Source organism: Symphalangus syndactylus, chromosome 13 (genome assembly GCF_028878055.3).
Source record: "Symphalangus syndactylus isolate Jambi chromosome 13, NHGRI_mSymSyn1-v2.1_pri, whole genome shotgun sequence".
Classification (NCBI taxonomy): Eukaryota; Metazoa; Chordata; class Mammalia; order Primates; family Hylobatidae; genus Symphalangus; species Symphalangus syndactylus.
Genome location: NC_072435.2, coordinates 34696809 through 34712682, shown reverse-complemented (window position 1 = coordinate 34712682; position 15874 = coordinate 34696809). Strand labels below are relative to the sequence as shown.

At 46.9% G+C, this 15874-nt stretch overlaps 2 protein-coding genes across 2 annotated transcripts; both read right to left on the bottom strand.

The window, feature by feature from the left end:
* Positions 1–2066: 2066 nt before the first annotated feature.
* On the bottom strand, positions 2067–6639 carry LOC134732164 (guanine nucleotide exchange factor subunit RIC1-like; the record flags this gene model as incomplete). Its single annotated transcript, XM_063614907.1, has 3 exons — positions 2067–2147; positions 4986–5072; positions 5950–6639. Coding segments are annotated over 3 exons (858 nt in total), but the record flags the coding sequence as incomplete, so codon positions are not given.
* Positions 6640–6992: 353 nt separating this feature from the next.
* On the bottom strand, positions 6993–8271 carry NFILZ (NFIL3 like basic leucine zipper). Its single transcript, XM_055237201.2, has 2 exons — positions 8172–8271; positions 6993–7877 (listed from the first exon to the last, which is right to left on the bottom strand). The coding sequence occupies exon 2, from the start codon at positions 7860–7862 to the stop codon at positions 6993–6995; it is 870 nt and encodes a 289-aa protein (XP_055093176.1). The 5' UTR covers positions 7863–7877; positions 8172–8271.
* Between the last annotated feature and the right edge of the window lie 7603 nt (positions 8272–15874).

The following is a 15874-nucleotide window of genomic DNA, read 5'->3' as shown; positions in this document are numbered from 1 at the left end:
ATGCCCACACCTACGCACCCTGATCTGAACATACACGTGAACACACATGTGCTGTGTCTCCCATGCAAAAAGGGGCGGGAGTGTGTGCACATGTGACTTACTTCCCTACCCAGACAGGTCCAGGTGCTTCACACCCAGTCACCCTGGCACACCCACAAAGCCAGGGCTGGCAGGGTTCCCACACCCCCATCTCCAAGTGGGAACCAATGAGGGGTGATTCTCCTCCCATGTCCTCATACTCTGCTCCCTGTTCCCTGATCTCTCTGTCCCTTTTGATTACAGGTGCAGGCCTTCCTCTGGGCATGGCAGACTCATTAGCTTTTTTTTTTTTTTTTTTTTTGAAACATAGTCTTGCTCTGTCTGCCAGGCTGGAGTGTGGTGGCACGATCTTAGCTCACTGCAACCTCACTGCACGATCTTGGCTCACTGCAACGGGTTCAAGCGATTCTCATGTCTCAGCCTCCCAAGTAGCTGGGATTACAGGCACCCACCAGCACGCCCAGCTGATTTTTGTATTTTTAGTAGAGACAGGGTTTCATCACGTCAGCCAGGACGGTCTCGAACTCCTGGCCTCAAGTGATCCACCCGCCTCAGCCTCTCAAAGTGCTGGGATTATAGGCGTGAGCCACCACACCCGGCCTCATTAGCATTTTTTTAATTGAGGTGAAATTTACATAACATAAAATTAATCATTTTAAAGTGTCCAATCCAATGTGGCCTTTAGTGCCCTCACAATGGTGTGCAGTCAGGCATCGGTGGGTCAGTGGTAGAATTCTCGCCTGCCGCAATGGTGTGTAGTGAGTGCCTCCAGCCAAAACATTCTCATCATCCTCAAAGAAATCCCATCCCCATTAGCAGTCACTCCCATTCCCACCTCTCCCCCAGCCCCTGGCAACCACCAATCTGCTTATCGTCTCTATGAATCGTGTTTCAAATATTTCACACAAATGAAGTCAGACAACATATGTCCTTTTGTGGCTGGCTTCTTTCACTTACTAAGGTTTTCTAGGTCTTGGTTCAAATGTCACCTCCTCAGAGGGACCTTCCCTGACCTGCCCAGTCCCCGAATGCCCCAGCCATAAGCTCACAGCCCTCAGTAGCATCTGACACAGTACTGATTGTCTATTTGTTCACCTGAAGGTTGTCCATCTTCTTATCAAAGGGCAGATTCTGAAAGGGCTGCCCTTTGAAATCTATTCCAAAAGGAATAGATTTCATTCTTTCTGGAAGGTTGTGGGTGAATAAATAAGTGGATGGATGGATGAATGCATGCATGCATGCATGGATGGATGGGTGCATGAACACACGGATGGATGCGTGGGTGAGTGAGTGAATGTGTGAATCAGTGAGTGAGTAGTTGAATGAGAGAGTGAAAAAATGAGTGAATGAATGACTGACAGTGAGTGAGTGGATGAATGAAGGAACTAGTGAGTGAGTGGATGAATGAGTGAGAGAATGGAGTGCATGAATAAATACGTGAGTGCATGAATGAATGAGGGAGGGAGGGAGGGAGTGAATTAGTGGGTGAGCGAATGAGTGGGTGAATGGATGAGTGAGTGAATGAATGAGTGGGTGAATGGATGAGTGAGTGAATGAATGAGTGGGTGAACGGATGAGTAGCTGAATGAATAAATTAGTGAGTGAATCAATGAATAAGTGAATGAGTGAGTGGATAAGTGCAAGAATAAATGAGTGAGTGAGTGAATGAGTGGACGGATGAGTGAGTGAATGAATGAAGGAAAGATCTATGTGACACCCTCCTATTTTGTCTCCCTCTGCCCCATAACATGGCTCCTGTTTCCTTATCAAACCTCAGATTCAATTCAACAATATTTCTCATACACCTACGTGACAGGCTCTGTCACAAATACAAAAGCTTTTTGGGTGAATGCAACAGAAGAATCCCCATCCTCATCCTCCAGATGATAAAACCTGGTGACAGAGGATCTAACTCTTGAATTAAGTAAGAGCTACAATGGAAGCTTTACCAAGAGACTCATCTGATCCTGTTCACTTCATTGATTTGTTCAACAAGTATTTATTGAACACCTACTATGTGTAGGTGCTCAACACAAATAATTGGGGCTCTTATTTAGACTGGGTGTACAGGGGGGGCCTTTCTGAGGAGGTGGCATTGGAACCAAGACCTGAAGATGGAAAAAAGAGAGTCATTTAAAGACTCAGGGAAAAATTCCAGGCAGAGGGAAAGCAAATGCAAAGACCTGAGGCAGGAAAGAACATCAAGGAACAGAAAATTAGCCAATGACACTGGTGCAGTGATGAGGCGGGAAGTGGCCCAATCACCAACTAAGTAATATTAGGCAAGATATGTAACTGCTCTGAGTCACGGTTTCCCCATCTGTTAATGGAGATCATAATAATGAAGTCTTTTTCAGAGGGTCAAACAAAATCTAGGATAAATCACCTGCACAACCACTGGCCCAGACTAGGCTCCAAGAAATGAGTCCGCTTCTCATAGGTGACAGACCCTCCAGAGTCATGGTATTTGCAGGGCAAGTTGAAGCCTTTACTTCCTTTCCACTCCATGGCCTTCCTCCCCAGAGTCACCTGTTTATCTCTAACTTATCTCCAGCTCTTGCTGTTTCCTTGAGCTGTTTACCTTCCTGTTTACCTACCATGCAATGCCTCGAGGACTATTCCTGGCCACTCCCTCACTGACTCACCTCCCACCTCAGCCATCCATTTGCCCTTCCAGTATCCCCCACATGCATCTGATTACCCTTTCTCCCACATTTGTCAAAAATAATTATTTAGTGGAAGACAGCTTCATAAAGAAAAAAAAAGAACCATCTGTGTTTTTCTTCCATGATTCTGCCTCATGGAGCAGCTTTACCTGCCCTGTCCCTCATATCTCAGAGAAGTTTAGAAGCAGGGATGGGATGAGCACCCTGGCTTTGAGGGCAGGGAGCATGTGGCCATTTAGGGGGACATGAGTCATAGCAACACTGTGGTCAGTCACCACCTATCCCCACCCCAGACAATGAGCCAGCTCTCCTGCACTTATGTGGTGGGTTTATTTTCACTCAGCCTCACACACCACAGGATGGAGGTAAGGGGAGAATTACAACAGAAATATACTCGGAAACGTCCCCATCATGCCCATATCACTCAGAAAGGAAGCCAAAGTCCTCACCTTGGCCCACAAAGCCCTCCACAACCTGCTTCCATCACCTCCCTGCCCTCACCTCCTCCCTCTCTTCCCCTTACTCACTCCACTCCAGCCACATGGGCCTCCTCAATCTTCCTCAAAACACTAGGCATGATCCCACCTCAGGGCTTTTGCACAGGCTGTTCTTTCTGACTAGGAAATACTCTTCCTCTGATACGTGCATGACTCCCCCCTTCATCTCTCTCAAGTCTCTGTTCAAATGTCACTTTCTCAGCAAGGCTGAGATCCCCCTATTTCAATCCTGATCTCCCTATTTCAATTATTACAATGCACCCACACCTACCTTCCCCAAGCCTTCCTTTTTTCTCCATGACACCTATCATCATTGGTCCTACTATATGTTTTTCTTATTTTTTAATCTATCTCCCTCCCTGGGTTATCAGTACCATAGAGGCAGGAATCACATCTATTGTGTTCACTTCTCTTTCCCCAGTACCTGGAACATAAAGATAAGAGACTATCCTTATGACCTTGAGACATGGAAGTTGTCTTAAACATGACAAAAATGTACAAACCACAAAAGAAAAGATTGCCAACTTGGCTGCATATGATTTTCAGACTTTCTACAACAAAACATGCCTCGAATAAAATGAAACAATGAGAAGCTTATGATCAAAAAAATTTGCTAAATGAGCAAATGAATAAAAAAAGAATGAATGAATGAATGAAAATGCTGTTATAGCTGAGCCACAAGTTTGGCCCTGAGCTCCTTGGTGGACAAAGCAAAAACGGAAACAGGATTTTTTTTTTTTTTGACATGGATTCTTGCTCTGTCACCCAGGCTGGTCTGCAGTGGTGCGATCTCAGCTTGCTGCGGCCTCCACCTCCCAGGTTCAAGTGAGTTTCATGCCTCAGCCTCCCAAGTAGCTGAGATTACAGGCACTCGCTACCATGCCCAGCTAATTTTTGTATTTTTACTAGAGACGGAGTTTCGTCGTGTTGGCCAGGCTGGTCTCGAACTCCTGACCTCAAGTGATCCATCTGCCTTGCCCTCCCAAAGTGCTGCGATTACAGGCATGAGCGACCTTGCCCTCCAGGATTCACATTATTTATGAAGATAAAAAAGTCCAGAGAAGCCCCTATACCAGGCAATTTATTTACCGCCTCTTATTTAATATTCACAATATATTTCTAGGGAATGGGCTCATTTATAGGTAAACATATATAGATGTGTAAGGGAGGCTCAGTGACATGAGTAAACCCACCTGCTGGAAGGTCAGGCATGGAGGGAAGGAGGAGGGCTGATCTTGCCCAATCCCTGCCCTGGACCAGAACCAAAGGCTAAGCAGGTAGAGGAGGGCCTAGCTGTGATGTGCAGGATTTTAGGGATACCCAGTCACAGGGGAGCTCTTGGCCTATTCGGTGATACTGCCCACCTGTTGTACTAGTGAGAGAGAGGCATTTTGTGTGTCCTCACCCTGCACACATTTGTGGCTCTGATAAACTTGGAGTAGCCAAGAACTAGCCCAGCCCCCACATCTGGTGGGGGCGGGGAATGCTCCTGAGTCCAAATGATCCAGTTGGCCAGGGGCATCTGGTTCTCAGTGTCAGTACCAGTCCAGATGAGCCCTCCATCCCATGAACTCTCCCCATGATTGGAGTTTGAGTATTTTTATCCAGAATCTAACAAAATCCCTGATGTAATAATAATAATAATAATAATAGTAATAATAATGGGAGAGGGGCTGAGTGAGAAACTGAGGAAGAGGGAGCCTTGATAAGTCCTTGGGCTCCAGGCCCCTGGAAGACCTTCCCTGCAGAATGGCCCCTTCCACCTGGGTGGGAGTGTGCATACCTGGTTCTCAGGGGTCAGGAGGCAGCCAGGGAGAGAGAGGACACTGATGCCCCCACACAGCTGCTCCTGTTCCAGCAGCTCAAGGCCCTGATCCAAGACACAGAGGAAGCCAATATGTCTGCCCCTCAAACTGGGTGGTAAGCAAGTTCCCCAGGGGACACCAAGAAGGGGGATTCAGACACCCTAGATATTACCTCCTCCTTCAGTCTGGTCTTCAGTATGTTTCTTCCCAAACACCCATTCCTACTCCAAGACAGGAAACCCAAGGCCAGAAAAGTGTCTTCTCACTTGTCACTAACTGGGCACAAAAGGAAGGTCCAAAGATCATGAGTGGGTGGGTGAGGGGACAAGTGAATTATAAGTAAATTAATGAGTAAGAGAATGAATGGATAAACAAGTTAGCACATAAATGAGTGGCTAAATGAATAAATGAATGAAACGATGGATGGGTGGGTGGGCAGATGAATGGGTGGATGAAAGGAAGGATGTGTAGATTGATGGGCGAGGATGGATGGATGGGTGAATGGATGAGGATGAGTGGATGCAAGGAAGGAAGACAGGATGGATGGAAGAATGGGAATGGATAAGGATGGATGGATGGATGGAGAATAAATGGATGTATGAATGGATGAATGGATAGGTGTATGGATGGAAAAATGGATAGAAGCAAGAAAGAATGGGTGGATGGATGGATAGGTGAGGATGGGTGGATGAGTGGATGAGGATGGATGGATGCATGCATAGATAGGTGGATGGGTGGATGAATGAATGGATGGATGGATGACAGGGTGGATGAGGATGGATGGATAGATAGAAGGAAGGAAGAACCAATGCATGGATGAATGAGAATAGATGCATGGATAAATGGAGGATGGATAAATGGACAGATGGATGGCTGAATGGATGGATGGATGAATGGATGGATGGACGGATGGATGGACGGACGGATGGATGGGCGGATGGACGGACGGATGGACGGATGGACGGATGGATGGATGGTTGGATGGATGGACGGACGGACGGATGGACGGACGGATGGATGGATGGATGGATAGGTGGATGGATGGATGGATGGATATGTGGATGGATGGATGGACAAATGGATGAATGGATGGATGAATGGATGGATGGATGGATGGACAAGTGGATGAATGGATGGAAGGATGGAAGGATGGATGGATGGATGGATGGATGGATGGATGGATGGACAAGTGGATGAATGGATGAAAGGATGGATGGATGAATGGATGGATGGGTGGATGGGTGAGAATGGATAAACTAATGAATGGATGGATGGATGGAATGGATGGATGGATTGATGGATGGATGAATAGATGGGTGGATGGATGGAAGGATGGATGGATGGATGGATGGATGGATGGATGGATGGATATGTGGATGGATGGATGGACAAATGGATGGATGGATGGATGGACAAGCAGATGAATGGATGAAAGGATGGATGGATGAATGGATGGATGGGTGGATGGGTGAGGATGGATAAACTAATGAATGGATGGATGGAAGAATGGATGGATGGATGGAATGGATGGATGATGGATGGATGAATAGATGGGTGGATGGATGGAAGGATGGATGGATGGATGGATGGATGGATGGATGGATGGATAAGGATGGAGGGACTAATGGATGGATGGATGAGGATTGATGAATGAATGAATGAATGAATGAATGAGGATGAATGGATGGATATAGTGAAGAATAGATAAATGGAAAGGAGGAAGGAAGAGGAAAAGTGACAACCCAAAGCATAGATTTTAGGGCAAGGCAAGAGCCATAGTAGAATCCAAGATGGGCTCCCATCCACTCCACCCCTAGGAGGTCTGGTATGGAAGCTGTGAAGTGGACCTTCCAAGCCAGGGCACCCCTACTTCCTACAGGCCTTCCCAGACTGCTGATCAAGACCAAGCTACTCATCCCTCAGACAAACCTATATGCCGCCCCCAAACATCCCCTTGCAAGCCTAGCCCTTCCCAGAGGAAGCCGTCAGAGGGGGGCCTGACCACCCTCCCAGCCACAAGGTACCCTGCCTGAGGCTCGGGATTTGATGCGCAGTTTGTGGGGCAGAGAGGGCTGACCCAGACCCTCAGGACTGTTCCCTGGGACAGGGCAGGTCACCCCAGGAGACGGACCCATGGGATCAGCAGTGGGTGTCAGCAACACATCTGATGGCCCTGAAGCCCGGCATCCAGAGGGCCTTGGTGACCACAGCCCCCAGCAGGGTCTGAGCTCTGGTCTGGACCCTACGTGCCTATCCAAGAGGTGACAGCTGAAGAGGGCAGGTGGGAGGGCAGTCTGCAAGGCCATGCCAATTCTGTTGAGGGTAGGAGATGCAGACTCTTGGGGGGACCTAGGAGAAGTGGCCAAGCCAGTCCATCTGGGAGCCAGCAGGCAGCCCCGACATCCTGGAATCCCAGCATCCAGGGAACATGGCCTCAAGAGGCAGCTGTGAGAGCCAGACAAGGAGGAGAGTGCTTCAGCCCCAGGCTGGGGGTCCCCAGTCCAGGGGGCTTCCCATAGCAGAGCCTGCAAGGGCAAGGCCTGGGGCCCACCAGTAAGGGGCAGGAGGCCAAAGCGAAGCTTGAGCGCCCTCAGCTCACCCCTGAGCAGGGCATTCTCCTCCATCAGTGCAGCCAGCCTGCCCTCAATGGCTGCATCATTGAGACGTCGCTTTTCCCTGGATCTCTTGGCTGCTTCATTGTTCTTCCTCCGCTTCTCCCAGTAAACTGTGTCCTTCTTTTCTTCTGGCATGAACTCCCGCTGGCGACGTATGGAGGGGCCCCTGCCCCGAGCCCCCCACAAGGTCTTGCTATGACTCTGAGACACATCTGGCAGGCCCGAGAAACCCACATCCATGGCTGCTTGGAGAACCTGGGAAAGAGGAAAGAGATCTTGGAGTAAGGGCAAGAGGTGGACCTGGATGACCCCTTTCTCTTATTTATCCTGTGTCTCCACCATCACCCATGGAGGGGACAGGTGGGGTTGGAACTGAGCTGGAGACCAAGGTTTGATCTTCATCGGTTCGATGCCCAGTGAAGACTGGGTGAGGCCACAAAACAAGAAACTGCTGGAAAGGCTTAAGAGTAGACCACAGTCATCATGAAGAGCTGGTTCAACCCTGTACCCTCAGAAGGACACATGCTCTTCCAGGGGTGTTCTCCTTACTGTTGAGAAGGTCAGCAGACAAGCCCAGGGCTCAGTTCAATTGGAGTTCCAAGGTAAGATTCTTGGAAACCCAGAGGGAGACAGAAGGATGACTGAACCTAGAAATAGAGAATATGTATCCATGGAGGTAAACAGAGCCAATCTGGGATCAGAAAATAAGCTGCTATTCACCTAAACTGTGCCCAGATTTTACCCTAAGATCGCTTCAGTTTGTGGCCAGAATTTTTTACCCATCCATCCATCCAACTGCCCACCCATTCATCGGGTAATCCAATCACTCACTCATTCACTCAACTGTCCATTTGTCCATCTGTCCATCTCTCTACCCAACTTAGCATCTATCCATTTATCCACTCATTCACTCACTCACCATCCATTCACTCAAACCCATCTCCCCGTTTCACTGGCAACTCTCCATCACATCTACCACTTACTCATCCATTCATCCAACCGTCCATCGATTCACTGATAGATTGATTTTTTAAAAATCACATTGTGCCTTTACTAGGCATTTTTCATCCATATATTCATTCACTGGTCTCAACCATCCACCCATCTATTCCTCCATTCTTTCATTCATCCAAATGTCCCTCCTATGTGTCAGTCACTCTTCTACAAATCCATTCATTCATCTATATATTCATCCACGGGTCCATCCATTCATCCAACCAACAAAAAAGCAATTTTTTTAGAGGCAGGGTCTCACTGTCACCCAAACTGGAGTGCAGTGATGGGATCACAGTTCACTGCAGCCTTGAACTGTTGGGCTCAAGCAATCATCATGCCTTAGCTTCCCAAGTAGCTGGGACTACAGGTGTATGCCATTATGCTCAGCTATTTTTAAATTTTCTGTAGCGACATGGTCTCACTTTGTTGCCCAGGTTTGAAAACAAAACGCAATTCCCATGTGCCCAGTGTTGAAGAATTAGAGGGTTAGTAATTGGGAGGAGAGAAAAAAATCAAAGTTATTAGTTTCCCAACTCCTAGGGTGGAGCCCAGTAAAGACGCCCCATGTCCCAGAGATATAGCAAGGATGGAAGACCACCTCCTTTGCCTCAGCCCGGTTTCTCACATTGGTTTTCATGAAGACTCTAACACAAAGATCTGGGTTCTACCAACTACCTGGGGGATGTCATCACCTTCTGTGATTCGGATACAAAACAGGTGGAGGGAAAAACCATAGCAAGGTGGAAGGAGCCCGTCTAAAAATTCAGGACAAACCTCAGGAAAGAAGGGGCACTGAGGGCTGAAAACCGATCATCTTTGTTCTGAAAACCAATGACTGTCATCTCCATAAGGGCAGGTGTATGTCTTTTTTTTTGTCTACTGTTTTATCCCTGGTACCTAGCATTGTGCTTGTAAATAGTAGATGGTAAATAAACACTTGTTGAATGAGTTAATGAATTAATGAGTGAACACATGAATGAAAACAACCTTGTTCACAGCTGGAGAGCATTTAACCCCCTTGCTGAACTCCCACCCAAGAAACCATGAAAGACACCACATTTTTCTGTTCACTTTGGCAGAAACTCAGAGTTGAGTTTTAAGATAAACTGTAGTAACTTTCCTAAATTGGGAGTATAGGTTTTTCTTCCCCAACGTTCTAATTTAGTCTTTTATTCTTCACTAACAGCCCTTGGCCTTAGTTTCTGTGGCTACATGGTTATGTGACATAATTCAGGTACTGTTTGACAGAGGATAAAGGAATATACAACCAGACAAATAGCAACACTCCAAGGGCCTCTGACAATGATCCTTAAGTCCACATTTTCCAAAGTATGTTCCTACGAACCCCAGTGCCAACGATGACGTGCCCTCAAAAAAAGAATACAAAAATGTTTGAGAAATATTGCATACCTTATTCCTTATAGGAGAATCACAAAGTACATTGAAGGCTCTGAGAAGTCCTGCAAAAAAAAAAAAAAGAAGTTTAGTTTTGTTTGACTTAGAGGCTCTCAAATTTATCTGCCCAAGAAATGCTTACTATACTTCACAAAACAATTTGAGGTGCATATTTATTCATTCATTCACTGTGCCAGGTTGTAAGGTAGACAAAAGAAGAAAATCAAACTGCCTCCCAGCCTTCACAAATCTCCCAGTCTCATGGAAAAGTTGAGTGAAATTATAATTAATAAAGAGGAAAATATGTCTAGAGAAGGTCTTTCTTCTGCTCACATCACACAGTAAGTCAGTGGCAGGACTAGGATTTGAACTCAAATCTGTCTAATGTGTGAGTCTGTTCTGCCACACCATGTGATCTGCTCATGTGCTCAGGAGGCCGCCATGTCTGGAAATCTTGGTTGGGCTTGGAGAATAAAAAATAAGGCCAAGCGCAGTGGCTCATGCCTGTAATCTCAGCACTTTGGGAGGCCGAGGCAGGCGGACCACAAGGTCAGGACAGCGAGACCATCCTGGCTAACATGGTGAAACCCTGTCTCTACTAAAAATACAAAAAATTAGCCAGGGATGGTGGCACGCTCCTGTAGTCCCAGCTAGTCAGGAGGCTGAGACAGGAGAATCACTTGAACCCAGGAAGCAGAGCCAAGATCGCACCACTGCTCTCCAGCCTGGGCAACAGAGCAAGACTCCGTCTCAATAAATAAATGAATGAATGAATGAATGTCTTGTGGGGTTCTGCAGTCGCCCAAGTCAACAAGAACTCTTAGTTACTGGAAGGTCTCCAGCACTCATGCCCAGGACCACCTAGTCACAGGAGGGACTCCAGTGCCCATGCCCAGGACCTCCTCTGAGAACTCCTAGTCACAGGAGGGTCTGCAGTGCCCATACCCGGGACCCCCTCTGAGAAATCCTGGTCACTGGGGAGACTCCAGCACCCAAGTCCAGGACCCACTCTGAAGCCGAAAGACATCTGGACCACCTCCCCACCTGTTGCCACTTGCTGTAGTGGTAAGCAGCTCCACACCTGCCCACATCACATGGGCCGGGGAAGCAGCTGCAGTTAGGTGAACCCTGGTCCACAGGTACCAGGCGGGATGCCCTGGGTTTGCAATTTCCTGCAGCTGTCTCTGAGCTTTGTTCCTGGCAGCCAGGCTAATACCATAACCTTGCTCAGGTGTCCAGGTTCGCTGAGCCCTTACAGACACCTAGGGCTACCATACCCTCTATCAGGAGCATATCATCCCCATTTACAGACCATGCAACTCAGGCTCAGGAAAAGTTAAGTGGCTGACCCAAGGACAGTCAGAGATTCCAAAAGTAAGCAGCACTCTTCTCCTAGCACGTGAGTACCACCACCACCCTGGCCCCAAAGCTGCCACTGACATCCTTCAAATCCTTCTCCCCTGGCCCCATTCACGCCACCTCCCACTAATCTCTCCTCCACAGTTGCATTCACCCTTCTCTCCACTCCCCACAGCCCTGGTCCCAGCCGCCCAAGCGTTTTCTATCCCACCTGGGCCCCCCTCACCAGTCTCCATCCTTGTCCCCCACAAACCCACCATGAGCCCAGAGGTGGCTTTTTAAAATTCCATTTATCCTTTGCTTAAAAGCCTCTGGGGTGTGCTTATGAAAGGATAAGCATCTTAGACTCCTAAAAACAGTGTTCATATGTTCCTCAATTCACCTCCATCCCAGGATCAGGAATGAAGGAGGAAGGCCCTGTAAGAGTGTTTATTGGAATAAACTAATAAATATGTGAATATTTTTAGAATAAACTATTCAATGCATAGATATTTTTGGAATGAACTAATAAATGCATGAAAATTTTTGAATGAACTAATAAATGCATGGATTTTTGGCATGAACTAATAAACGCATGGATTTTTTTTAATAAACTAATAAATGCATGGATTTTTTTGAATTAACTAATAAATGCATGAATATTTTTTGGAATGAACTAATAAACACATGAATTTTTTAATGAACTAATAAATGCATGGATTTTTTTGAATGAACAACTAAGTGCATGGATTTTTTTGAATGAACTAATAAATGCATGGATTTTTTTGAATAAACTAATAAATGCATGGATTATTTTGCATGGACTAATAAATGCATAGATTTTTTTAATGAACTGATAAATGCATGGATTATTTCGAATTAACTAATAAATGCATGAATATTTTTTGGAATGAACTAACACATGAATTTTTTAATGAACTAATAAACGCATGGATGTTTTTCAATGATGAATAAATGCATGGATTTTTTTGAATGAACTAATAAATGCATGTTTTTTTAATAAACTAATAAATGCATGGATTATTTTGCATGAACTAATAAATGCATGGATATTTTTGAATGAACTAATAAATGCATGGATTTTTTGAATGATCTAATAAATGCATGGATTTTTTGAATGAACTAATAAATGCATGAATTTTTTTAGAATGAACTAATAAATGCATGGATTTTTTGAATGAACTAACAAATGCATGAATATCTTTTTGGAATGAACTAATAAATGCATGGATATTTGAATAAATTAAAATTTAGTGAAGTGTGGGTAAATGAATGAATGAATGAGCAGATGAAGGAATACTCAAAGGGCAGAACCCATAACAGTGGGATGCAGTGAGTCTGAATGGGTCCTCTCTCCCCACAAAGGGCTGGGCCTGGGTCTTCCACTGCCCAGACAGCTCACCTGAACCCCAGACAAGACCCCAGACAAGCCCTCACTCGGGGTCCCCCATTAGCCACAGAATTCCCCTGCCACCTTCCTGGCCCTGTCTTGGGGGGGCATCAGAGGGGGTCCCAACAACCATTCCAACTTCAGGGGATGTTGACCAGAGCCCAGGAATTGATGAACATCTGTGTAGAGGTCCACAGCACATCCTGGAGCTCTAGGGCCAGCATCTAGAAAGTACCACCTTGGCTCTAGGAGAGAAGACAGAAGTGGTAGGCAAGCCCTGAAATGACCACAGCTGGGCTGGAAAGGAAGAGGAACACAGCCCAGAGGTCCCCAAGAGCCACACCAGAATCAGCAATGCCCAAGGAAGAGAAGTGAGTGTGGGTTGGTAGTCACATAAAGAAAGGACAGGCCAGAGTGACTCTGAGCATCAGCTCTCAGGCCACACCACTGAGATAGAGGAAAATTTGTTATCACTGTGGTCTGAGTCCCTCCTGTCTGTGGCTTGGCCTGAAGCCCCCTAACCACCGCCCTCCACACCTCCACAGGAACCCAGAGGGAGATGGGGCAGCAGATAGTTTTGCTGCCCGAGTTTATTTAGAGAAAACGCAGTAAGAACTGGGCTGGGCCTTCCTGTGGTCGCAGAGGAAGTGCTAACGGGAGGTGGCGAGACAGGCAGCACTCCTTGCAAAGTGGCCGGAGGGTGATGAAGAAACAAGAAAAGGGTCTCCCTCAGAGATGGCCCCATCGCAGGCCAGCCCCACCCCAGCCCAGCAGCCTCTGCAGCTGCTTTGACCAGTGACAATCAAAGCTCTGTTTGGTCCTTTTCTGTAACAGGGAGCTCATCCCCCTCTAAAGTCACTAGAGAGAATGTTCTGTCACACCATGTGGCCTGTTCATGTGTTCAAGAGGTTCCCGTGTCTGGAAATCTTTTTTTTTTTTTTTTTTGAGATGGAGTCTCACTCTGTCATCCAGGCTGGAGTGCAGTGGTGCAATCTCAGCTCACTGCAACCTCCACCTCCCGGGTTCAAGCCATTCTCCTGCCTCAGCCTCCCGAGTAGCTGGGATTACAGGCGCTCGCCACCATGCCTGACTAATTTTTGTATTTTTAGTAGTGACGTGGTTTTGCCATGTTGGCCACGCTGGTCTCAAACTCCTGACCCCCGGTGATCCGCCTGCCTTAGCCTCCCAAAGTGCTGGGATTACAAGCGTGAGCCAGAGCACCTGGCCATGTCTGGAAATCTTGACCGAGCTCAGAAAACAAACAGTAAAAGCCTTGCAGGATTCTATACTCACCCAACCCAGCAAGAACTCCTAGTCACTGGAAGGTCTCCAGCATCCACCCCTGAGAGGATCCAATCAGACTCTGTATTCTACTCTCATGGCCCTGCCTTTTGAGTATTATTTCACCTGCTCATTCCTTCATTCACTCACTCACATTTCACTCATTCTTTAATTTATTCAACTATTCATGCATTTATTGCTTCATTCCCAAAATATTCACATGTTTAATGGTTTATTCTAAAAAATATGGGGCCGGGTGCAATGGCTCACACCCATAATCCCAACACTTTGGGAGGCCAAGGTAGGTGGATCACTTGAGCCTAGGAGTTTAAGACCAGTCTAGGCAACATGGCGAAACCACGTCTCTACAAAAAATACAAAAATTGGCCGGGCGTGGTGGCTCACGCCTGTAATCCCAGAACTTTGGGAGGCCGAGACGGGCGGATCACGAGGTCAGGAGATCGAGACCATCCTGGCTAACACGGTGAAACCCCGTCTCTACTAAAAATACAAAAAATTAGCCGGGCGCGGTGGCAGGCGTCTGTAGTCCCAGCTACTCGGGAGGCTGAGGCAGGAGAATGGCATGAACCCCGGGGGGCGGAGCTTGCAGTGAGCCGAGGTCGCGCCACTGCACTCCAGCCTGGGTGACAGAGCAAGACTCCGTCTCAAAAAAAAAAAATACAAAAATTAGCCATGTGTGATGGTTTCCACCTGTAGTCCCACCTACCCAGGAGGCTGAAGTGGGAGAATCATCTGATCATGGGAAGTCAAGGCTGCAGTGAGCTGTGATGCACCACTGCACTCCAGCTTGGGCATCAGAGTGAGACCCTGTCTCAAAAAAAAAAAAAAAAAAAAGTCACCTGTCAGACTAAGTGAGCTCTCGTGGTCCAAAAAGTTTTCCTGGAGTAGAGCTAGAAGCCACCTTTGCTGGACCCATCCCTGCTAGAATTCATTCTTTCCTTACGTCCATGGAGAATCTCCCCTTCCTCTGGACCCTAGAACCCTTTGGGGATTTGAGGAATTGACACTGGCATTTCCCTATTCCCACACCAGCCTGCTCTCCTCCAGGGAAAACAATTCTTGTGTATTGAACATCTACTGTATGCCACGTACATGCAACATCTCACTTTTCACTCACCACTACCCAGAGAGAAAGTAAAGCATGGCTATCATCCTGATTTGGCAGATCAGGAAAGCCAAGCTCCCAGAGGTCAAGTGACCTGCCTGGAGTAGCACAGCCAGAATCCAGGTACAACGGGATCCAGTACCCAAACCCTTCCTAATGCACCAGGTTAAACGTCCCCAGATACTTCCACTTGTTTCAGTGAGGACACAGTTTTGAGTTTGCATAGCACCTCTGAAGGGTAGAGGTTGGTTTCCACAGAGGAACAAAAGCGTCAAGAAACCACACAGTTAACAATACAGCAAGTCTGAGATTAGTATCCATGCTGTCAGGATGCAATGGCGTAGGCAGGATTAAGAACACCTGCTTTAACTGGGTTCAAATTTTCCTCCCTAGCTAAGTGTGCCTGGGCAAGTCAGGTCACCTCTATGGGCGTCCAATGTCTCATCTGCAAAAGGGGAATAATAGTAGTACCTACCTCATTGGTTGTATAAGGAATAAACAAGGTAAGATGTGTTAAGAGCTGGTACCTGATAATAATAAATAACCCACATAGCTATTTTTTATTTGTTGTTGTTAGAATCCTCTCTTGGCCAGGCTTGGTGGTTCATGCTTGTAATCCCAGCACTTTGGAAGGCCTAGGTGGGCAGATCACCTGAAGTGGGAAGTTCGAGACCAGCCTGGCCAACATGGCGAAACCCTGTCTCT